This window comes from Gymnoscopelus microlampas (assembly GCF_963454915.1).
Source record: "Gymnoscopelus microlampas genome assembly, chromosome: 1".
NCBI lineage: Eukaryota > Metazoa > Chordata > Actinopteri > Myctophiformes > Myctophidae > Gymnoscopelus > Gymnoscopelus microlampas.
In genome coordinates, this window is record NC_139962.1 from 12,501,824 (window position 1) to 12,526,035 (window position 24,212).

General features: G+C 42.9%; 3 protein-coding genes across 3 annotated transcripts; all 3 read left to right on the forward strand.

The window, feature by feature from the left end:
- Positions 1-665: 665 nt before the first annotated feature.
- Positions 666-23,847, forward strand: pdpr (pyruvate dehydrogenase phosphatase regulatory subunit). The gene is made up of 17 exons (XM_084062826.1): positions 666-786; positions 3,507-3,795; positions 4,812-4,945; positions 7,070-7,151; positions 7,923-8,086; positions 8,655-8,776; positions 9,403-9,520; positions 9,635-9,784; positions 16,973-17,165; positions 17,911-18,035; positions 18,466-18,621; positions 19,394-19,527; positions 19,922-20,070; positions 20,186-20,298; positions 20,817-21,001; positions 21,657-21,839; positions 22,733-23,847. Exons 2-17 carry the CDS (start codon positions 3,518-3,520, stop codon positions 23,138-23,140), a joined length of 2,694 nt encoding a protein of 897 aa, XP_083918952.1. The 5' UTR covers positions 666-786; positions 3,507-3,517; the 3' UTR covers positions 23,141-23,847.
- LOC311047951 (phospholipid phosphatase 1-like) lies at positions 11,211-12,044 on the forward strand (the record flags this gene model as incomplete). Its single annotated transcript, XM_084060901.1, has 1 exon — positions 11,211-12,044. The coding sequence occupies one exon, from the start codon at positions 11,211-11,213 to the stop codon at positions 12,042-12,044; it is 834 nt and encodes a 277-aa protein (XP_083917027.1).
- Positions 13,888-14,697, forward strand: LOC311042322 (phospholipid phosphatase 1-like; the record flags this gene model as incomplete). Its single annotated transcript, XM_084052995.1, has 1 exon — positions 13,888-14,697. One exon carries the CDS (start codon positions 13,888-13,890, stop codon positions 14,695-14,697), a length of 810 nt encoding a protein of 269 aa, XP_083909121.1.
- Positions 23,848-24,212: the final 365 nt, after the last annotated feature.

Consider the following 24,212-nt stretch of genomic DNA (forward strand, 5'->3'; position numbering starts at 1 on the left):
TCTTTTGTTTACTACATCATTCTATATAATGTTCTTTCATGTGCGTAGAAAATAATAGCCTACAAATGAAGAACCACTGAATGGAAGGTGTGTCCAAACTTATTTTATATATATATATATATATATATATATATATATATATATATATATATATATATATATATATATATATATACACATACAGTATATATATATACATACAGTATGTATATGTATATGTATATATATATATATATATATATATATATATATATATATATGTATATATATACTGTATGTTTGTACACACCCACCCCAGTGGTGTAAAGTAACTAAGTACATTTACCCAAGTACTGTACTTATGTAAAGAAATTAGGTATTTTTTACTGTACTGGAGTATTTCCAATTTTCTATACTTTTACTTCTACTTAGACTACTCCACTACATTTCAGAGGCAAATATTATACTTTTACTTTTACAAATATTATACTTTTACTACTACACACATTAACCACTTCAGCCCTGCAATGTGAGCTCGTAGATCTGCAATTTTCTAAGGATTTTTATAATTTTTTGACATTTGAAAACGTGAAGAAAAAAAACACAGCAAAACACGAACAACTCAAGCAAGGTCTTCACGTCACTTGCCACTCCAGAGCTTTTATTTTGAAACACCCAGAGCGGAAGCGGAAGTGACCGTGGTGTAAACAGAGACAGCAGTTGATCCTTATCTGTCATTGGACTCAACATTGTTATTATCATAATAACCTCACATAATAATACTATCATCTGTGTGGAACGTTCTAGGTGAGTTGTGTGGTGTTACACAGACTGAACAAAGGTCTGCATGCAGTGTCAATGTCAACTAACGTGAAGAGCACTAACATTAGCGGTGTCTTGGCTAATGCTAACTGTTATTATAAAGCAAGTTGGAGGTGATGTCTGTCAGACAACTTTACATTATGCAACTAAACGGCCATTCATTTATGCACAGACCAGTTTAGCTGGAAATAGACATTGTTAACTATTGACATTGTTGTCAGTAAAATTAAATACCCGCTAGCTAGCTAACCATTAACGCTTAGCACTGTGACTAATATAGTTCCCTGTGTTGGTGTGTATTCATGTCACAAATAACTCTGAAAATGCAGTGATCTTCATTCATGTTAAAACAAAAATATATATATTATTTTGTCATTATTCATTTGAAGCGATACTCATATAACTGTACGGTACCATGTTTACTTGGGATTATATAATATCATGTTGATATCTAGCCCTGAAACATGACTGTCATATCATGACAGTCATGGATGAACTTCAACCTGGTGTTTGCACGTTCTTCATTACAAATATAATTATATAAAGGGCTTACCCCATGGCCATGGATGTTAAAATTATGTACGGGCCCTCCGAAGTGCATGTATCTTCCGTATTGTTCAATAAAAAGCATTTATAAATGCAAAGAAAATGGCCACCGATCGGATTAAAATGCTTTTATTGAACAATACTGAAGATACGGGTACTTCTGCGGGCCCGTACAGTATTGTAACATCCGTGGCCATGGGGTAAGCACTTTATATTTCACATCTGAACGTTTGTGTAGATGTACGGGCCAAAAAGGGAGACAGTGCAAAGTCATCCATGACTGTCATGATATGGCAGTCATGTTTCAGGGCTAGAAATCGTGCCAGACAACGAAGGCCAGTTCATTATCGTTCCCTATAGAAAGGTTATTAATATCATGAGTGCAATAAAACGTTGAGCCTAATCCACCTCTGTTATCACTTGGTCACCAATTTCGATGTTACATTGTAGCAGCGCCTTAGATTGGTCGTGGTCATTCTGTAAACAACACACATGAACATGAAGTCACCTTCAGGGCTCTTTCTACTGTAATCTCATAGTGTGGAGCCACAAGTCACTAGTTTCATTTCTCTATTCCTTTATTTGGCATCTTTTGTTCTTGTTTTGATCTCTTCTTGCCTAGTCTAATAATAATAACTTAATAATTATATAATAATGATAATATAAGGTGTCAGTCAGCAGCACTGACCTGACTAAAATGTGTGTTGGAATTCTTTTGTGGGGTATTTTGAGTTTGACATAGATTCCAGAAAATGTATTTTAGATTTTCTTTTCTACATACCGGTAGTGTAAGGTTCAGAAAATAAAGTATGGAAAGGACAGGGGTGGCTCAGAATCATCTTGCCATGACATTGTGCCCGACTTACTTTTAATTGATACTCAACTTTAATTTCAAAGCAATTTCAACGTTTATTATTAAAGGTGCAGCTCTCTTGTACAGCAGAGGATATATAGCCAACTCTCACCTTGAGGTTCAGAGGGCTCGTGTTCTCTACAGCTCAAGGGTTGAGCTGTAGACGAACACGACCCCTCTGTTTTGTCTCTGTCAATGTCTCACTTTTATATGCAGTGTTAAACCTAATGTACTCTGTGCTGCCGGCTGGGAAATTAACACTAGCCACCAGCCAAATGCTATTAGATTTAGGGATGGGATCCTTTACGATTTTTACGATCCTTAACGATTCCCTCTTGGCGGTCCGATTCCTTAACGGTTCCCTTAAACGATTCCTATGGGGGGGTTCAAAATGTTCCCTTACAGGTCTGTAACTCTGAGAGTTATGGTGGTCCTTGAAATGAAAACTATTGAGAAGTTGAGAACCACTGGTATTGTAGTTGTATATCAGACGTGAAGTCCACATACCGGCTCTGACGGTGTGATAAAACTGGTTGCGGAAACGGTTCCAAATGTGACGGAACCGCTTCCGGTTCCTCAATGTTGGATCCGGTCCCTCTGGTTCCGGATCCCAACCCTAATTAGATTCTGAATTTTTTTAGTCCATTAGCCATTCATGCCAGTGGACATCAGTGGTGGAAAAGTACTCGGATGTTTTACTTAAGTAAATATCAATACTGCAATATAGAAATACTCCGTTACAAGTAAAAGTCCGGAATTCAAAATTTACAAAAGTATTGGTATCAAAATGTACTTAAAGTACCAAAAGTAAAAGTACTAAAATGTTTGAAAATAGCAGATCTACAAGCTCACAACGCGTCGCGATGCGACGCGTTGTGAGCTTGTAGATCGGCTATTTTCAAATAGCCTAGGTATAAGATAGGGCTAAAGTGGTTAATGTATGTTTTATAATATCATCATTTGTATATGAAAAGTAACTAGTAACTAAAATAATTGTAGTGGAGTAAAAGTACAATATTTTCCTCTGAGATGTAGTGGAGTAGAAGTAAAGGTATTGGAAATTGGAAAAACTCAAGTAAAGTACAAATACCTCAAAACTGTACTTAAGTACAGCACTTAAGTAAATGTACTTAGTTACTTTCCACCACTGTTTTTCAGTCCATTAGCCGTTCAGTGGCCAGTGGACATGAAATGTTTGTTTCCTGCACTGCTTTTTTTTTGTGAGCAACGAGTGCCTCAGAATGATATGCAAACATAATGTCAACTCAGCAAAAAAAAGATGACTAAGATGAATACTCTGTTCCAGGAGGCACAGCTATGCACAGCTGTGTGCGGGGCACTGGGGCCTTGTCCCCTGCCCTGCTCCCCCAGCTGCTGCTGTCGTCCAACGTGAGCTGCTGCAGAGGGCGCTCGTCCCTCTGGAGCTCCTCCCGTCGATGCCTGGTCAACAGCTCCGCCACCAGGGACTCCCAGCCTCTGCCCCTGCCCAGCCAGGCCCGCGTGGTGATCTGTGGTGGGGGCATCGTGGGGACGTCTGTGGCCTACCACCTGGCCAAGCTAGGTTGGACGGAGATAGTGCTGCTCGAGCAGGGCAGGTGAGTGGTCGATCTGTGATAAACATTAGTGGGAATTATTGGTGCTGGGCAAATGAGTTCTCCAATAGGATTTCTTGTATATGATTATTTTGCAGGCTGCTCTTTTGCTTTATTTAGTGACAAAGCTGAGGGTAGAACGGAGGAACAACATGCAAAACAGGTCTCCAGCCCACATCGAACCAGAATGTTTTGATTATGTGGTCTATGCATCCCGGGAACATGCATAGACAAAAACATCCTATGAGTCAACCAAGGGGGGAGGGCTGGGGGTAGTTTATTGCTTGTGAAAATCAGTCTCTAAATAAAATAACTTAATCAGAGATGAATGTATTACTGTTCCAGTTCATAGCACCTTACCAAAATAGGTGTTTTTTTTCTACTTTCCTTAATACTTTATGTTGCCACCCTGCCGAGTCTCCTAGGTAGCTACAGCCATCTATTAAGTTGAACTTAGGCGGAGCTCGCTCCAAATACAAGAGAGACAGTGTGAGCTTGGTTTGTGAAACATGGGTTGTATTAAACCTCAGTCACCACTTCAAACAACAACATTGTAGATTCTATTCTGTTTATATTTTTTAAACAAAAATAAATGTAACCAAACCCTCTGTTCTTAGTGAAACGGACCTGATTTACAACTGCACTTGGACCAAATCTCTTTGCAAAAATAGCAAGATCTACAACATGTTCCGTTGCGACATGTTGTGAGCTTGTAGATCTGCTATTTTGGCAAATGTTCCCCCCAGAATAGACATGCTGGGTTCAAGTGGTTAAAAGGACTGGTTACTGGTAAACAGCCCAAAGATCTCCTTTACATAGGCAGATGCATCAGTAATCGTCTGTCAATGTCATTTTTAATTGGCACAATGCTCTAAGTTTCAATGAAAGAACGCTTTCGACATACTGCACTGCACATCTGTCTTTGGAGAATACCTATTAGCCCAGCCCTATTCTCTATTTTCTTTGGTTGAGATTCATTGTCTCTTGTATTAAAGTACTGCTTTGTATTTGGTGGTCAGACTCGGAGCAGGAACCACGCGTCTGTGTGCTGGCATGGTCAGCGTGGCCAAGCCCATCTCCATTGAGTGTCGCATGGCTGACTACTCCAACACCCTATACCAACAGCTGGAGGAAGAGACGGGAGTCAAGACAGGTACGTTCTGTTCACTTCAGTTTTCACAGTTTCAGTCTAATTCACTTTATAACTCAATTATCTCGGTCTGAATTCAAAGCAGTTTGATTCGCTTTTAGGTTGATTCAGTTCAGTTCAGTTCAGTTCAATACACACAGTACAACATGAATTGTGCAGGGCCTGAATTTCAGCACAGAATTGTGGGTATTGTGCATAATTAAATTGTTTTACCATACCTTAACCCTAATGGAAATAATACCTAACCTTAACCTGACTCTAACATCTGTTGGAAAATGCTTTCGATAACAAAACATACCCGCCTTGGGATTCAAACCATAGACTGTATAAATGAGATGGACAAAGCCACTCCGCTGCTTTCTACAGACCGAAAATGAAGCCGATTGTTCCAAGACTGTAGGTCCGCCATATTTCAATATCGCGTCATATCGCGTCATATCCTGCAGAACTAGACCAGACCATTATTGGTTGGGTAGCTTGTCAATCAAGAGCGGGGGCGGGGAATGAATGCTATTGGTTGTGTAGCTTGTCAATCAAATCATCCCGCCCCTCCTAGAGAATAGCCTACTTTATCGTCAATTTTAAAATAAATAGGACCATAATTTAGCAAAACGCATATCCTGATGATTGAAAGGAGACTTTAAACTAGCGACTGGAAGCATATAGAATTTATGACAATTTTTATTACAGTAAGAAAATCTAGTATAAAGTCGGTCAAAAAACCCATTTGCTTCCGTGTCGGCCTCATCGTAAATATCTAAGACTTGCCCCTTGATTCAAACCCATAATCCAAGGAACACTACGCCATAAGGTCGCAGGTTGAGCATGGTTTTCGAGTTATTTGAACCTGGCTTATAAGCATGCTGGCTATGCTTATTTGTTTGTCTGCCTTGTGCTCTGTTTCTGTGAATTGCAAATTCTTTTTCATATTATCATTATGAACTTTGCATCTTTGTCCCTTGTGTATTCTGACTTCCCAAGGAGTAGTGTGTAGGACAGGGGTGTCATTGTGGCGGCCCGCTAGCCAAATCTGGCCCACGAAGGGGCCGTAGTTGACTTAGAAGGTCAGACATTCAACAATAATTGGAATGATCACCATTTCTTCTGTGAGTTCAGCTGTAAACTTGTGTCTTTCATACAGTATGCATGCAACAAGTGGCTATTGCAAAGGAATACAACATCAAATACTAACAGCACAGCACCATTGCAGGTTTTCCATTGAGATTACTATTTCTTGAGGGAAAACTGTGCGAGCCAATGAGAGCGTGAGTCACATGGGGGCGCGGCTGCACACATACTGCACACACACAGACAGAGTCACAAGCCGAGCCGAGTTACATAGTAGGCTCCACTTGGGCGGAGGCGCCTCCTTCCGCGTTCGCAACTAGACAGGTGCCTGTTGGGAACGATGCATTAAAGTTGCATTACGATGCATTGCGTGAATTACAGACGTACATACAGTACGTACGTACATACAGAGATTACGTGCATTTATTGTAAGAAGATGGCAGGGACAATAGGTTATTCTACATTTCTGTCTGCTAATATTCAAATCGTCATTAATTGAAACACTCCCAAAACAAAAGTAGCCTGTAGTCAGTGACTACAGGCTATTTACCAATCATAAAGTAGGTATAATCTTCATAACAAACGACATTAGTAAAGTGAGACACTGTAGTTACTTATACTGTACGTACTTAGGTATAACAGAGAATGAGAGCAGGCTGAAACTAAGTGACAGCTGCGGGTGTACACGCTGGTCTGTTGGCACGAGCGTCCACTCACGAATGGACATGAACATCCCTGAAGTTGCCACGTGGTTGAAGCAGAGGGTGTCTAGAAGTATCATGAATTTCAGGCCCTGTACCAAATAAGCTAGGTACTGTACATAGCATTCACGTTACTTGGTGTCAAATGTGAGGAGTCATAACTTTAGACTCCTATTACACTGTGTGTGTGTGTGTGTGTGTGTGTGTGTGTGTGTGTGTGTGTGTGTGTGTGTGTGTGTGTGTGTGTGTGTGTGTGTGTGTGTGTGTGTGTGTGTGTGTGTGTGTGTGTGTGTGTGTGTGTCTCTGTGTGCGTGTGCGCTTGTGTGTGTACATATGTGTGAATGTCTGTGTATTTCAGGTTATGTGAGGACAGGCTCCTTGTGTTTGGCTCAGAATCAGGACCGTTTCCTGTCTCTGAAGAGGCTGGCATCCAGACTCAAGTACGCTTTCTCATCTAGTAGTTTCACTACATGTAGTTGATTTTGTGTTTCTGACAAAATATTCATATTAACCCACAATGTGGTTATTCATTATTTCTTTTGACAATGAACAGCTGTTGGGCTGAGATATAGCCATGTTACTGAAAATGCAATAGCAACAGAGAGATGGAGAGCCCAGGAGTACTTTCTCCTTTATTGTGTCTCATCACTCTCTCTACGGTATCGCCAGCAGTGTTGCCAGATTCTGTGAGAGAAACGAGCAACCAGGTCTAGGAAAACCAGCCCGAAAGAAGCGACTATGGGCCACATGAGCACTTTAACATTTACATCAGCTATTTGAAAATAGCAGATCTACAAGCTCACAACGCGTCGCGATGCGAAGCGTTGTGAGCTTGTAGATCGGCTATTTTCAAATAAAATCTTGCGGGGAAATTATAATACGCAGATCTGGCAACCCTGATTGTTAGATAGCTAAACACTGAAAGGTAATACCAATGTCCAGTCATGGAAGTAAAGTGCTGTTGCTTTTAAGTCTTTGAATACATGTATTTGTCACTGTGTTGCTGTACATACAGTACATGTCACTCTCGTCTCTATACAGTACATGTTGTACTGGTGGTGCTGGTTGATATGAGTCACTTTTTCCATGCTGCCTGCCTGTGGACTGGATTTCTGTTTTTTCCCCGTCTTTCTCTCTATAACACTCCCTCTCTCTCACTCTCTTTATCTCTGTCTCTCTCTCTCTTTCTCTCCATCTGGTTCTTTCTGCAGGGTAATGGGAATCAGCTGTAGCGTCATTAAGCCTAAAGAGGTGGCTAAACTCCACCCTCTGGTTAACATCCATGACCTGGTGGGTGCACTGCACCTCCCTGGAGACGCAGTGGTTTCCCCACCTGACATCAACCACGCCTTGGCTGTCGCTGCTGCTAAACAAGGTTGGTATTACCACTAGAATATGAATCGGAATTAAATTAGAATACAGCTGGATTCAGAGTCACAATCACACTTACATTTTAAATGTAAGTACAATCGAACTTATTGCTGGGGGATGCGGTGCTAAAAGTAGTACTATGACCCAAAAATAAAATCAATCAACATTCCATTTGTCTCATGTTCCCACTACTTTTCTTTAATGACACAATTCAACAATGTATTCTCGTCCTTGTTTTCTAATATTTCTGATTACATTCAAAACAGACTTGCTAATTTCACAGGCTAAAGTCAAAGCAAAAGAGACTAAATTATTTTGGCAAATTATTTTCTTTTACACTGTTGAAAATATTGCATTTTAATAAAAAAGTGTTATTTTGTCATATTGAAGAACATGACTTAATTGCTTAGAAGTAATTCGAATTATAGTCACTTTATAGAATATTTATTTATTATTTGAATATAAATATATTCATATTCAGTTTGCTACGGCAAGAGTTGGTCGAGTCATTCAAAAACACATTTTAAGTGTAAGGAGCTGTGCTTATGAACTTCCTCCCATTCTGGCTCTAGGCGTCCAGATCTTGGAGAGAACCAGTGTCCAACAGGTCTTGGTGGACAGGGGACATGTCACAGCAGTGGAGACAGACAGAGGAGCCATTGAGTGTGAATACTTTGTCAACTGTGCCGGACAGGTGAACAAATATTCATTTTGTTGTGTGTGTGTAATCTCAACAGCATTGCAAATGAGGGTAAACCTCAATGCTCTTTTCGAGAATAAATTAAAAAGTTTTAAAAAATAGTTTTATTTATAGCACATTTCAACAAGGCATTTCAATGCGCATTACACAGAACATCAAGAAAAGGAAACACAATTATACAATGACATTAGGACGCATGAAACAAAAGAAGTAGGTCTTTAGAAAGGTCTTTAGTTGTGTTTTAAAATAAACTAGAAAAAGTGCTCCTCGGAGCACAAGTCTCCGCCAGGTCAGGTAGGTTATTGTGGCCTCCTGGTGGCGCTATAATAGGCCAATGTGAAAAGGGTGCCATTTCTACTTAGGCCTTTCATTTGAGGCATAGTATAGTACGGGGTATAGTACGTGACTATACAACTATAGTGTATTGAAGAGAAAATGTTTTCATTCATGCTTTCTCTCTCTCTCGCTCCTCCTCATTTCTGTTTCTATTTCTCACTCCTTCACCATCTCTCTATTCTTCTTTTTCTGCTTCTATATTTATTTCTAGTTTCTGATCCAGTGATCCTCTAACGTGTGTGTATTTGTGTGTGTGTGTGTGTGTGTGTGTGTGCACTTTACAGTGGGCTTATGAACTGGGCCAGGCCAGCGAGGTGAAGGTCTCGGTTCCTCTGCACGGCTGCGAACATTTCTACCTGCTCACCAAACCACTCCAGACACCCCTGCCGCTCAACACGCCAGGTCTCGCACAACAAAAAGCACCTCAAAATCATTTCAGCCATGAAACGGGAAGACGGATGGCAACTTGATTTTCAAAGATTTCATCTGATCTTTCCTATCATTTTCTCTCAACAGCTGTGATGGATATGGATGGTAGGATCTACGCCAGGCCGTGGCAAGGTGGCCTGCTGTCTGGGGGCTTTGAGAAGAACCCCAAACCCATTTTCACAGAGGGACGCAACCAGCAGGATGTCCAGAACCAGCAGGAAGACTGGGACCACTTTGGTATGGGCCGGGGCCATGAAACACGGCATTAGGGGCTGTGTCCACAGAAAAAAATATTTTGAGCTGCAAGTGCCTTTCTGCCATACATTGCTATTGTAAAGACCCGCTGGAGCGCTCCTCTTCCCGCTCAGTGCTCTGTACCGTATTTTTGGTGGAGCATTTTTCAAACGAAAATAGTTTAAATACTTTTGAAGAGGAGAAACGCTCATCAATGTCACATTTGATCCTCTTGGTTGTGTCTGACAACCCGGTCATTTACGACCTGACGTTGAATAGGGGCGGCCATAGCTGAATGGTTAGTGAACCCGCCTAGGGAGCCAGAGGCCCTGGTTGCCCCAGGTTCGATTCCAGGCCAGGTCAGCATATGTGTCGATGAAATGAAATTTGTCCCTGAGCAAGACTCTTAACCCCTAATTGCTCACAGGTTCTCATTGGAAACAAGACCGCAAGGACTTTCATGAACGACCTGTTAAAAGGAATTAATTGATACCACAACCATGAGAAGTCCATGTTTACCCGTTATTTCAGCTAGGCCTTTTAAAAATGGGTACTTTCTCCTGATCGGCTGAAATGTTGTCACCTACCTGAAAATGTATTACTATTTTCTGTTTATTCTGCTGGAGAGACAGGGAGACTGAACACTGACTGAACAAACACTCTATAGCAATGATTGCTATCAGAATATAGTAATATTCATTTAACATTTGAGTTTTTACCCAAAAATATCACTTAGCCTACCTTTAATATTAAGTGTAATATAATGTATGTTAAAGCCATGTAGGAGAACTGGTGATTACCTGAGTAGGGTCCAAAAGTACCAGGAGTCATGATGGTCGATTCACACCACTTTATGAGCTTCCCCAGCAATTGCCAGGGTTATTGTACTGAAGATCAGCACGTTCGGGTTTCGGTACCCACTACCCAGAATTGGCTGGCTGGGTTATTACGTGGGTGAAATAGTCTCTCTCTCTTCATCCCCCCTTCTCCCTCCATCCCTCTCCACCCCATCCCACGTGCTGACATCGGGCATGTCCAGTCCATGTATTGGCATATTTGCTGATGTGCGCAGATGAGCATGTTCAGTCCATATATAGGCATGTTTGTCGATTTGTGCTGACATGGGCATGTCCAGTACATATATATCTGCATGTGAGAAATCCTATTTCTCTCTGACGCTCGTCGTTAGATCTCCAGTCAAGTCGTCCGCTCTGCAATTGTGTGCCAAACTGCAACGGTGAAGATTTTTCTTCCATCTGCTTTATTCTCTTAATGTCTAAAAGGACCATCTCTTACAATTATATATAATTTTGATCCTATCAGTCTTTGACACATACGATGACAGGCAACGTCCTAAGGAAGGAGAATCTTGGATTATTATTATAGGAGAGGAGAACGAATATAAAGGAGCGGACAAGAGAGCAAAAACATGTTTGAGGCGAAAGGCATCCCCTTTATTCTGTTGGACCTGGCATGTCTAATTCTAGGGGTTCTGCCTCTGGCAGTGTTCAACCTGGGTAAGATCCACCCCTACCAGAGGGGCTTTTTCTGTAACGATGACAGCATCAAGTACCCTTTCCACGACAGCACGATCACCTCCTCGGTGCTTTACACAATGTCCTTCACCCTGCCTATTGCCTGTATGGTCTTTGGGGAGTGCCTTTCGGTGTACCTGAAACGCATCAACTCCGAGTCCTCTTTCAGCAACTGCTATGTCGCCTGTGTTTACAAAGCCGTTGGTGCTTTCCTCTTCGGCGCCGCAACGACCCAGTCTCTGACCGACATAGCCAAGTATTCCACTGGCCGTCTCAGACCGCATTTCCTGGACGTATGCAAACCGGACTGGAACCTCATCGACTGCACGGCAGGGAGGTACGTCGAAGACTACACTTGTTCCGGAAACGCCAGAATGGTCAAAGAGGGCAGGCTGTCCTTTTACTCGGGACACTCCTCTTTCTCCATGTACTGCATGCTGTTCTTGGCTCTGTACCTTCAGGCGAGACTGCGGTGTGCGTGGGCCAGGCTCCTTCGACCCGCTGTTCAGCTTTTCCTGATCGCCGCGTCGGTTTACACGGGACTGTCCAGGGTGTCTGATTATAAACATCACTCGAGCGACGTGGTGATCGGACTGCTGCAGGGTGCTCTCATGGCCCTTATGGTGGTCTTTTTTGTGTCGGACTTTTTCAAAAAACGTGTGGAACCACAGATGGCGGTCGACAACCCCGATACAACCCTTCAGGAGACCCCCACAAATGGAAACTAAGCCTCTGTCATATATTTTCATATATTTTGAATGGACACAGAGCATTGGCTATGGAGTATGTGATGTAAATGTGCTTCATGTTCTTGCTTTAAAATCCACATTAGCTAGAGCAGTGGTTTTCAACCTTTTTCATGCCAAGGACCCCTCAATTGATATACATTTGGCCGCGGACCCCATTTGAAAATGCTTTGTGTCAGGGACCCCCAGAAGCAAAGATACCAGTTAATTTTCGCTTAAAAAAAAAAAATATTCAAAGATATGCACACTTTTTCAAGGTTTTTCAAAAATAGCAGATCTACAAGCTCATATGAGCTTGTAGATCTGCTATTTTTGAATAGCCAAAGCTAAGTGGTTAAAAATGATTGTGACTTTTTTTTAACTAATTTCGCTGGGGACCCCCTGGTTACTCCCTCAAGGACCACTGGTGGTCCCCGGACCACTGGTTGAAAGCCACTGAGCTAGAGGATGAATGTCTGTAAAAAAAAAAAAAAACTTGAAAAAGAATATGTTAACCTTTTTTACAAATAGGATTTAAATGGGTGCATAGGCACAGACGTTACCAAGTCTTCATCAGGAGGTGAAGTGGTCCATACATGTACTGTAAGTGCCTGATCAACCCTTCAAGTCCTCACCTGTCCTGAGGCGACTGACAAGTATGCAGGGGTTAAAGGTTTTGGATGGACAGGAATCCAGTAGCCTGTACCTGCGGGGCCAGTCTGATGGCTCTATGCACAGCAGCCATATTGGGAATGAATTGGGCCCCTTCCTTACTTCCTTCACAGGTGTTACCAATATTATATAATACTAATTAAGGCTCTGTTCCATTTTGTGTGGCATAGTGGTTGTTATTTTCAAGGACCTCCATAACTCTGAGAGTGTACAAATGGAACCAAATGGACCCGTTACACACCCATCATGAGGTGCCATTGTTGAACCAAAATGGAGTGTTTCTAGTGAGCCAACATGCACGATATCAGCACCCTGACCAGAATGGAACAGAGCCTTCATTAGTATCAATTGGTAACACCTGTGAAGGAAGTAAGAAGAGGCCCAATTTCTTTCCAATATGGCTGCTGTGCATAGAGCCTATTGCATCATGTGCCCACTAAAGGGTTGAACCACTCTTAGGGGAAGGAAAACCTTCTTTGTCCTTTTCCTTTACTGGAGTTAGCCAGCCACCTCCACATGAATTACTGATCGAGACTGTGACATTTTAAGTTCATTGCACTGCTATCTACTTAATGGATGAGTTTTGTCATTTTGTCTGAATGCAAATATGCCTATTGGGTCCAGTGTTAAAGCTGCATTTGCATTATTCATTGATATTAAACAATGGGGGGGGGGGGAGCCTGGGAAAGATGAGCGAGACAAATATGTCCACTTGCCCAGTCCATATATGGGCATATTTGCCGATTTGCGCTGACGTCGGGTATGTCCAGTTCATATATGGGCATGTCCAGTCCATATATGGGCATGTCCAGTCCATATATGGGCATATATGGGCATATCTGCGCGCCCGCCTCCGTGAGAAAGACTATTTAACTGCAACGATATTGATTAGATCCCATAAGACGGCTGGCAACGTACCGAGGAGCATCTTGTATTATTATCATTGTTAACGGAGAGAGCAGAAGGAATATACAGCATCTTGTATTATTATCATTATATTAAGGGAGAGAGCAGAAGGAATATACAGCATCTTGTATTATTATCATTGTTAAGGGAGAGAGCAGACGGAATATACAGCATCTTGTATTATTATCATTATTAAGGGAGAGAGCAGAAGGAATATACTGTAAGGGAAAGGAGAAGACTGGACAAGAGAAGACAACGGCAGACGATGATGTTTGAGGCGCAAGTTATCCCCCTCATTCTGCTGAACCTGGCATGTCTGATTCTAGGGGGTCTGCCTCTGTTTGTGTTTAGCCTGGGTAAGATCGAACCCTACCAGAGGGGCTTTTTCTGCGATGATGAGAGCATCAATTACCCTTACCGCGACAGCACAATCACCTCCACAGCGCTTATTATTGTGGGCTTAGTCCTGCCTATTTGCTGTATGATCTTAGGGGAGTGCCTTTCAGTTTACCTGAAACGCATCAAATCCTCTTTCAGCAACTGCTATGTCGCCTGTGTTTACAAAGCTGTTGGTACTTTCCTCTTTGGTGCTGCAATGAGCCAGTCTCTGACTTACATGGCCAAGTATTCTATTGGCCGTCTAAGACCACATTTCCTGGATGTATGCCAACCGGACATAAACCTTAAGGACTGTACAGCAGGGAAGTACTATGAACGCTACACTTGTACTGGAGATGCCGGAATGGTCCATGAGAGCAGGCTATCCTTTTACTCTGGACACGCCTCTTTGTCCATGTACGGCATGCTGTTCTTGGCTCTGTACCTTCAGGCAAGACTACAGACTCCATGGGCCAGGCTCCTTCGACCTACTATTCAGTTTTTCATGATCGCTGGGTCAGTGTGCACAGGACTGTCTAGGGTGTCTGATTATAAACATCACTCAAGCGACGTAGCCATCGGACTGCTACAGGGTGCTCTTATGGCCATTCTGGTGGTCTTTTTCGTATCAGACTTCTTCAAAGACCGTGTAGAACCACAGGAGGAGGTCGACATCCCCGAAACAACAAATATTGTCTGATGAAAATATGTCTATTGGGCCCAGTGTTAAAGCTAAGGCTGGCTCCGCACATCCGATATTGACATCCTGATTTCAATTCCAAGGTTTGGACGCTATTTGGACGCTCCCTCTGATACTAGTTTGGACACGAGTGTTTTCAACACCTGGATGACTAATACCAACATAGTCACGAGGAATCTGCGCTTACCGAGGTCGGTTTGCAGATAGAATGAACAGACAACAACACAGCCGTCGCCGCGAGACGGCCAGGTTGACTATATATATATATATATATAGTCATATATATATATATATATATATATATTTATATATATATATATATATATATATATATATATATATATATATATATATATATATATATATATATATATATATATATATATATACACAATATATATATATATATATATATATATATATATATATATAAATATATATATATACACATATATATATATATATAAATATATATATATACACATATATATATATATATATATATATATATATATATATATATATATATATATATATATATATATATATATATATATATATATATATATATATATATTTAGAGGAGCGGGCAAAAACCCATGAAAGATGAAGCCCATTCGGCTGCATCTCCTGGCCTGCTCCAAGCCTGTATCACTGAGGGGAGGCTCTGGCAACACCCGCGGTCAAGAAATGCCTTGGGGGAAACCTAGAGGTCCACTGAAGACGTACATTTGCCTGAACGCAGCAATGAAAGTCTCCATTAGGCCAAGGCACAGCTGTGCCCTTCATCACAGACAAATACCACCAAACTCCAGCCATCACAGCTATGTCCTACCACAGAGCCCGGACGGGACACAATAGGCAGGTACTAGAACGCAGTTGCTCCATCCTTGGTTGAGGCGCAAACTAACAAATAGATAGGCTAGCTGACGTGAAAGGCAGAAAGCCTCTGAGGACATAAGGAGGGGTCGGCCATATGGTAACCCAGACCCATCGGAATCTCACTTTAACAGTCTCTGGCAATGGCCAGGGCATGAAGCCCACCTACTCACTTTTGCAGATGAAGCAGTGAGGACAAAGAGCACTAGCAGATAGTCATCTGAGAGCAGCCTGATGTACCGGCTGGGGACAAAGCTTCCAATACCACAGGCAAGCATCATGAAGGCACCCATGCAACCTGTGGGAGCCACACGCGGAGAGCATCTCAATGGTAGAGAGGCTGAACCCTTTATTTAACATCATCCGCGGAAATCTAGAGCGGCATAAGCACAGAGCAACGCTCCAATCTATACAGTGGCCCTTGTCCCAACTAGAGCACAGTTTACACTCGCTGGCGTGCAACGCCCTGGTATATCAAAGCGGCAGGGCGAGAAACACCCTCAACGCTAATCCTTATTCTTTTATTTTTATTGTTGTCCAGCGACCCGCAGCAGCGGAGCGAGAGACACTCCCAATGCTTGCGGTATATCAAAGCGGCAGGGCGAGAAACACCCTCAACGCTAATTTTATTTATTTATTTCTGTAAACACAGCCCAAACATGCACTCACCGTCGCCAATGTACAGCTACCTGTATGGCTCCACGCCTGGACCGCTACTCGATGCTATTGCAGTTAGCCACCAAGCCATTGTAGTTAGCTACCAACGCTAGCAGGCAGCAGCTAACTCCATTCACCGTCGTGACTTGTGCAGGGCTGTTTTACATGCTTTTTTGTTTTTCTCCTTCCTTCTGTCGTTCCTTTCCGACAGCCCCTGAGAACGGGGTAACGTAATTCCATGGTAGCAGACTGCGCAGTCTCTGGAGGACGGAGAGTCCGTAGCCCCAACCGTGTTGGTTGCGAGACTCCACGCGCAGCTGCAAGTAATTGACCTACGCTCTGGAGGCGAAAAGATGAAAGAGGATGATCGCTGTGTGCACCGCACCTATATATGTGGCGTGCGCGTACACAGGTCACGAGTGACTTTGTTGGTATTAATATTCGACCTATGCGCGAGCGCGCAATGAATATCCAGGTGTTGAAAACACTGCCTCTGGCGGTCAGAAGGAATGAAGTAGAACTGAACTGAAACCGTGACCCCAACAAAATAGCTTTGAACCACACCATGGGCTAACTGAACCGCTGCATCCCTAGTGCCATCACCATGAAAATAGGATGATGTGTAGCCTGAGTGTCATGAGGCAAATAACCGTAATCACACAAGTCAGCATGTACTGTATGTGCAAACCCTACCCGGCTAATAAAATGGATTAAAAAAACAATTGTGTGTGTCCTGCAGAGCCCATGCTGAGTGCTTTGCTGAGGAGGATGCCCAGTCTGGAGACGGCAGAGATTCACCAGCTCGTCAACTGTCCCGAGTCCTTCACCCCAGACATGCGCTGTCTGATGGGTGAGACGCCAGGCATCCATGGCTACTATGTCCTGGCTGGGATGAACTCCTCTGGCCTGGCCTTCGCTGGTGGAGCTGGAAAGTGAGAATGAATGGCTTTCTTTGTTCTCTCTGGCTTTTGCTTATTTTTTCTTGTTATGACCAAGCATGCTTCCAGTCAAGAGTCCAGAAACGACACTGTGACAATATTTTGTTTTCATTATATGAGAGTAATTTATTTCCCACTGATTTCCTCCATAGTATCCAACTATCCACCAATTGGCACTAAAACTGGAAGCCAAACCTGTGTACATTGAAATAAGGGACAAAAAAAACATTTGTGGTAAAACCAATAAAGTAGTAAACAAATGTTCATGCGTTCTATCCAATAAAATCAACAATGGGTCCATGGGAATATTACTTTAGAAGATTTTTATTTATTTATTTTATTTTTTTATTTTTATTATTTTTTTTATTTTTTTTTACGTTTTTCCAAAATTTCTATTTTCGGGCAGTCCCAGAATGTACCAGTATGTTCACCAATCATATCTCCAGCATTTGTTGGTGGAATTGTCTTTAAAAGCACAGGCTGACAGAGTGGTCCTGAAGAACCTCATTTTAGCCTTCCATCCAAATTATTTCCATACTTTTTTGTTTGTCCTTTTAGTCCTTTTCTTTAGCTCTGTCTCTTTTTGTTTTAGATTATTTGCTGTGATGTTTCCTTTTCAGTTTCACCATGAAAACCTTTTTTTAAAGACAAAAGTATTAGTCATCACAGTCATCTTACACCGTAAATACTTAGTGTTAATTCAACTCAGAAATTGGTACAACTGTTAATTTTTGTCCAGGTACCTGGCAGAGTGGATGACCTATGGTTACCCTACGGCCAACGTGTGGCCCCTGGACATCAAGCGCTTCGGGAACCTGCAGAGCAGTCGCACCTTCCTCAGACACCGGGTCATGGAGGTCATGCGTGAGTGCACACTTCCTTTGTCTTCTGCTGTCATTTTGCAAGACAGTGCAGAACACATGTTTCTATATCAGTGGTTCTCAAACTTTGTCATGTCAAGGACCCCCAAAATGATATGTACTTGGCCGCCGAACCCCATCTGAAAATATGTTGTTCCAGGGACCCCCAGAGGCAAAGAATAGTTAAAAATGTTCGCTTTAATATTGGAAGTCATACTCATAATAAAACTGTCATTTCTCTTTATTCATGTACATTTATATTTATTTGTTTTCTATCTATCTTTCTATCTCTATCTATAAAGACAAATACAGATGATATTATATCTTTATTTGTATATACATGGTGTATGTATACACCATGTTTACAAAGTGGTGCAGTCTGTGTCTTTGACTGCCTCTACTTCTCTTCCTGTGTCTGTCTTGCCTTTGCCCAGCCCTGCTGTATGAGCTGAAGGTTCCTCGCTGGGACTTCCAGACGGGTCGTCAGTTGAGGACCAGTCCCCTGTATGACAGGTTGGACACACAAGGGGCTCGCTGGATGGAGAAACATGGCTTTGAGAGGGCCAAGTACTTTGTCCCCGCTGGAAAAGGTACACAGATTACAAGAGGAGGGTTCTAGACAGGGGTGCACATAACTGGTGCGCAAGTGCGCATGCGTCAAAATGCATGCTGCGCGGCGAAGGGAGGCACGCTCGCGTACCAACAGCTGAGACCGCGGGGACAGGAATTTACTTCCTGAAGCCACTCTCACACATTCACGGTGAAGCATGCGTCCGCCCCATACACACCCATGGGGCGGAGGCGGAGGGGACGAATGCTCTACATGTGTGAGTGTGGCCTCGAATCCATCCTGCGAGACGTGTCGCGGGAAAAAATATTTATTTCTTTATTTGGTGCACACCAATTAACATATCCAGGTGCTCCCCTGAGAACTAGACTAAAAAGGTTATATGCACCCCTGGTTATAGACATTGGGCCTTATTCACTCATTTTGTGTGCATCATAATCTTACATAAAATGACCATCAGATTCAAGAAATGCATGCACCAGCCACTTTTGTATGTGGAATTTTACGCTGTTTTACTGTATGTATGTCACTCATTTGTAACAGAGGGTGCTGAAAACACCAAACGTAGCTTAACTAGGAACAGTTCATGTACATGGCATACCCTAAACAGGATTGTAACCGGGATGTCACCATTTTCCTTAACGTGTTCCCTTTCTCCTGTCTACCACGTTCAAAACCTGATAGAATGTATGACAATGGCAGAAAGCATCTTTTAAGACCGGCTGTCCCGAAAGCACGGACTTCATTTTTTTGTGTGTGTACTGTTTGTGTGTGGACGACGTGTGTGATTTTAGATCTGCTATCCTTGGACCAGAGTAAGACTTTCTACAAGCCCGACTGGTTTGACATTGTGGGGGCAGAGGTGAAGTGCTGCAAGGAGGCTGTGTGTGTCATCGACATGTCCTCCTTCACTAAGTTTGAACTGACTGTGAGTGAACACTTGTTCTTCCAACAGTAAGCTTGATCTATACTTAGTTGCACGCCCGTGTCGGTACCACCGCGTGTTGTGTGTGCACTTGTAGATCTGCCATTTTCGGTGCATGACAGGGTTTGATTTCTTACATAAAACACCATATATCATAAACACAACATCCAATCACACCCAAATTGCAGTCGCATGTTGAGGGGCCTCCGTAGTATGCAGGCAACCCAGCCTGGCTACAAGGAGTGGCACTTTTGTAGTTACTTTTTGCAACTGATGGGGAATGTAAAATAATTTGGCCGCTGCTAGGATGAAGATTTGTCTTTGTCTGAAAGCTAGGTGAAGTCTGATGCCCCTGCATTGTGGTCCTCATTCTCTGTCCCCGTTTGTTGTCTCGAAGTCCACAGGAGACCAGGCACTGGAACTGTTGCAGCACCTCTGCTCCAATGACCTCGATGTCCCCGTGGGACACATCGTTCACACAGGCATGCTCAACGAGAGGGGAGGCTACGAGAATGACTGCAGCGTAGTCCGGGTCAGCAAGAACAGGTCTGAAACCCCCCCCCCCCCCCCCAAACAAATGGTTCTTCTGTTCTTCTTTTTCAGGGGTCTTTTGTGTTTTTCCGAACCTTCATCTTGTCTTGTTTTATTTTTTCTTCGGCAGTTTCTTCATCATCTCTCCAACAGACCAGCAGGTCCACTGTTGGTCCTGGATCAAACGACACATGCCCAACGACCCACAGCTCCACCTAGAGGACGTTAGCTGGAAGTATACCGGTTAGCACAAAACGTTGTTTATACTGAAGCACACAAAAGCACGTAACCAACGTTACTCGTGTTACTAGTAGAGCATAAACCAGTAGGGGTGTGCCGATACACTAATTTCATGAAACGATACGATAGGATATTGGGCTCACGACATCGATACGATACGATATATGACACTTTTTTATTATGAAAATATATGGAGGGGGAAAAAAGCTTCTGAAAATATATGGGGGGGGGGGGGGAAAGCAAATGCAAACAAATACTTCTGTTTATATATATATATATTTTTTTTTTTAATATATATATATTTTTTTATTATTGCCAAAAAAAAGATAATGAAAAAATATATATCTTTTTTTTTTCAAAACAATATTTTCTTCCCCCAAAACGATACATATCGTCACGAAAACGTATCGCGATATATCGCGGGACGATATATCGACGCACCCCTATAAACCAGCATTACTACTTGTACAGCACAAACACAAAACAGTACTCTTCTTAAAAAAAACCTCTCCACTCTGTAGCACTAAATCTGATTGGTCCCCGTGCCATGGACGTGCTGGCCGAGCTGTCCTATGTCTCCATGACTCCCGACCACTTCCCCTCCATGTTCTGTAAGGAGATGAGCGTGGGCTATGCTAATGGCATCAGAGTGATGAGTATGACTCATACAGGAGAACCTGGCTTCATGCTCTACATTCCCATAGAGGTGGGTCACTCACATACACTGGACACGACTCGTACAGTATTTCTTAACCCTTTAAGACCTGAGGCCGATTCTACAAAATGTCTTCTAAATCCTAACAGTTTTTTGAAAAAACGTATAGTACTATGTCAGTAGTAACAGTAACTTTTTCATGTCAAGGACCCCAAAATTTTATGTATTTGGCCACGGACCCCCATCTCAAAATATGTTGTTCCAGGGACCCCCAGAAGCAAAGATTTGAGTTACAAATGTTCGCTTGAAAAAATATATATTTAAAGATTTTCCCAAATGTTCACGATTTCTCAAAAATAGCAGATCTTCAAGCTCATGAGCTTGTATATGTGCTATTTTTGAATAGCCAAAGTGTAAAATAATGCTTTTTAGCTCAAAAAATAAAATGACACAGATGCTTCTCCCGGTCTTAAAGCGTTAATGTCCCCAGAGCGTGTTATTATTATTCTCTCTAGTTCTTTCGTCTTCCTCCTCTTTCTTTCTGTTTCTCTCAATCTATCCCTCTCTCTCCATCTCTGTCTACCCGTCTGTCTCTTCATCTATCTATGCCTGTCTCTCTCTCCGTCTCTCCGACTCTGTTTGTCTGTCCCGTGTACATCTTGTACACACGTATCACTGTGTCGCTGTCTTTGCACGCTCCCATCAGTACGCCCTACACGTGTACAACGAGGTGATGTCTGTGGGACAGAAGTACGGCATCCGTAACTCTGGTTACTACGCCCTGCGGAGCCTCCGCATCGAGAGGTTCTTCGCCTTTTGGGGTCAAGACCTGGACGCCTTCACCACCCCGCTGGAGTGTGGACGAGAGTTCAGGGTCAAGTTTGACACGGTCTGTCCAAAACTCTGATACTGGTTATATAGGTCATATATCTAAGGCAGTGGTTCTCAAACTTTTTTTTAATTTCAAAGACTCCCATAACTCTGAGCGTGTACAGATGTACAGAACCAAATGGACCCTTGGGTCCATTTGGTTCCATTTGTACACTCTCAGTGTTACAGACCTGTAAGGGTCCAAGAGGAACCCCCTCAGGCAACCTCTAGGGTCCCTGGACCCCACTTTGAGAACCACTGATCTAAGGCAATATTACATGTCGCAGTATGTGAGGTTCAAGTCATATTTGAACCTCCAATTCTTGTTTGTAGTTTGTAATAGCTAGTTTGTAGTTAATTAGACACTCTTTTGATGCCATTATGGCCGAAAAACAACTTGTACCCTACTGTATATTTAATTATATAACAGTAACCCAGGATTTTGCAGAACATGAAGACATTAGACAATACATAGACGGTGGATAAATAATCAAAGTTTATATTGAGGTAGATAAGAAGTATGTGTGGATTGAACTAAAGATAACTTGAGTGCCATATAATGAGGAAGTGATGATATGCAACGACGTGGTCATTATTGAGAAATAAACCCTGACTTGAATCACTCTTTCGTATTGAGGGAGCGGGCCTAATTCAAAACCTGCCACGGTTTTTCAAAAATAGTACTCAAAGATCACTCTTTCGTATTGAGGGAGCGGGCCTAATATACAGTAGAGCCCTTGGGGACCCCGGTCAACTAAGTATATAGGATTCAAGTGATTAAAAAGGATTTAATTGCTTCTGCTTGAAAAAGAATACCATTAGATTCTATAGTTAGGAGTTGTGAATGAGCTGATTGTGAACCTCTGTTCTGCCATCCATCCTGTCTTACATCTCTCCATCTTCCTCCATCAGGACACAGACTTCGTGGGTCGCGAGGCCCTGATGCAGCAGCGCCAGAACGGGGTGTTCCGCCGCTTCGCCATGATGGTACTGGAGGACCACGACACGGAGCTGGACCTGTGGCCCTGGTGGGGCGAGCCCATCTACCGCAACGGCGAGCTGGCCGGCAACACGACCAGCAGCGCCTACAGCTACACCCTGGAGCGCCACGTGTGCTTGGGCTTCATATCGCTGCCGCCGGGCCCCGACGGGATCCCCACGCCGATCACCCCCGATTTTATCAACCGCGGGGAGTACGAGGTGGACATAGCGGGCCAGCGGTACCCGGCGAAGGCCAAGCTCTATCCCTTCAGCTCGATGTTCGCCCAGCAGAAACGCCGCAAGGATGATCTGGAGCTCAGCAACTTCCAGGGGAAATGAAGGAGGAGGAGGGCATTCTGCAGCGAATCCACTCCACTTAATTTTAGTTTTCCTTTGAATCCTTCATTGCTCGGTGCAAACGTGTCGTCCCAATACTAGGCCTCCAGCAAATCCAATGGGATGCACAATCACTCCCATCATGTCCCACAACAACTTAACCGCCACAAGCCTGCTTCCCATTTTTTTGTTGTTTCTTCGAAGTGCAATATGTAAATGCTCCTGCTGTGTCTGTTGTTACTGTAAAAAGAAATCTATGTCGGCACCTTTTTTTAAACTTTATCTAGCGGTGGGTATTCCTGCTGGCTCCTGGGAGCTGCCTAGGCCCTAGAACAACCAACATTCTGTTGGCTATACTGGGAGATGCCTACAACAGTCTCTTGTGTCCTAATACTGTTGGCCACTGAGCAGCCTGACTGAAGGATTTGAAGATTTAAGTGCCTTGCCTAAGGGCACCTTCTACAGTAATCCCTGAGGAGATTCAAACCTGTGATCCTCTGGTCCCCCAAGTCAATGTCTCTAAACCTTGAGGCTTCTGTTGGTCAGAGGAAATCGTCCACTGACCACTCCACACAATTCATCATTACAACTTAACAGTATGCTTGTTGTTGTCCTCGAGGGGATTGTCAAATCACCATCTCTCCATCTTCCAACTCGTCACTCTGTTAAATATATGAAGGTTGTTGTATTTAAGTAAATAATCCTCATTATTTATGTTGTGTGATGGTTCAGTTTGAGGGAGCTTTGCACTGTTGACTCCAGAACATGGAGTATGTTGTGCACGTGTGTGTGTGTGTGTGTGTGTGTGTGTGTGTGTGTGTGTGTGTGTGTGTGTGTGTGTGTGTGTGTGTGTGTGTGTGTGTGTGTGTGTGTGTGTGTGTGTGTGTGTGTGTGTGTGTGTGTGTGTGTGTGTGTGTACACATGCGCCATAGAGCATTTGAGTTTCGTGTACTGTATCTTTCTCGGCCATGAAGGAGTATGGCAGTATGACTGTGGTGTTGTCGCTGGCATTGATGCTGTATTCTGTCCCAGAGTCGAGATATGAAGAAGTGGGAGATGTTCATCAACAGATAAT

Bases quoted from the DNA above. Each gene is read 5' to 3' on its own strand.
- pdpr (XM_084062826.1), top strand. From the start codon at position 3,518: ATGCACAGCTGTGTGCGGGGCACTGGGGCCTTGTCCCCTGCCCTGCTC. The intron at 3,796-4,811 runs GTGAGTGGTCGA...TTTGGTGGTCAG, and splicing joins GTGCTGCTCGAGCAGGGCAG to ACTCGGAGCAGGAACCACGC. The intron at 8,777-9,402 runs GTGAACAAATAT...TGCACTTTACAG, and splicing joins TTGTCAACTGTGCCGGACAG to TGGGCTTATGAACTGGGCCA.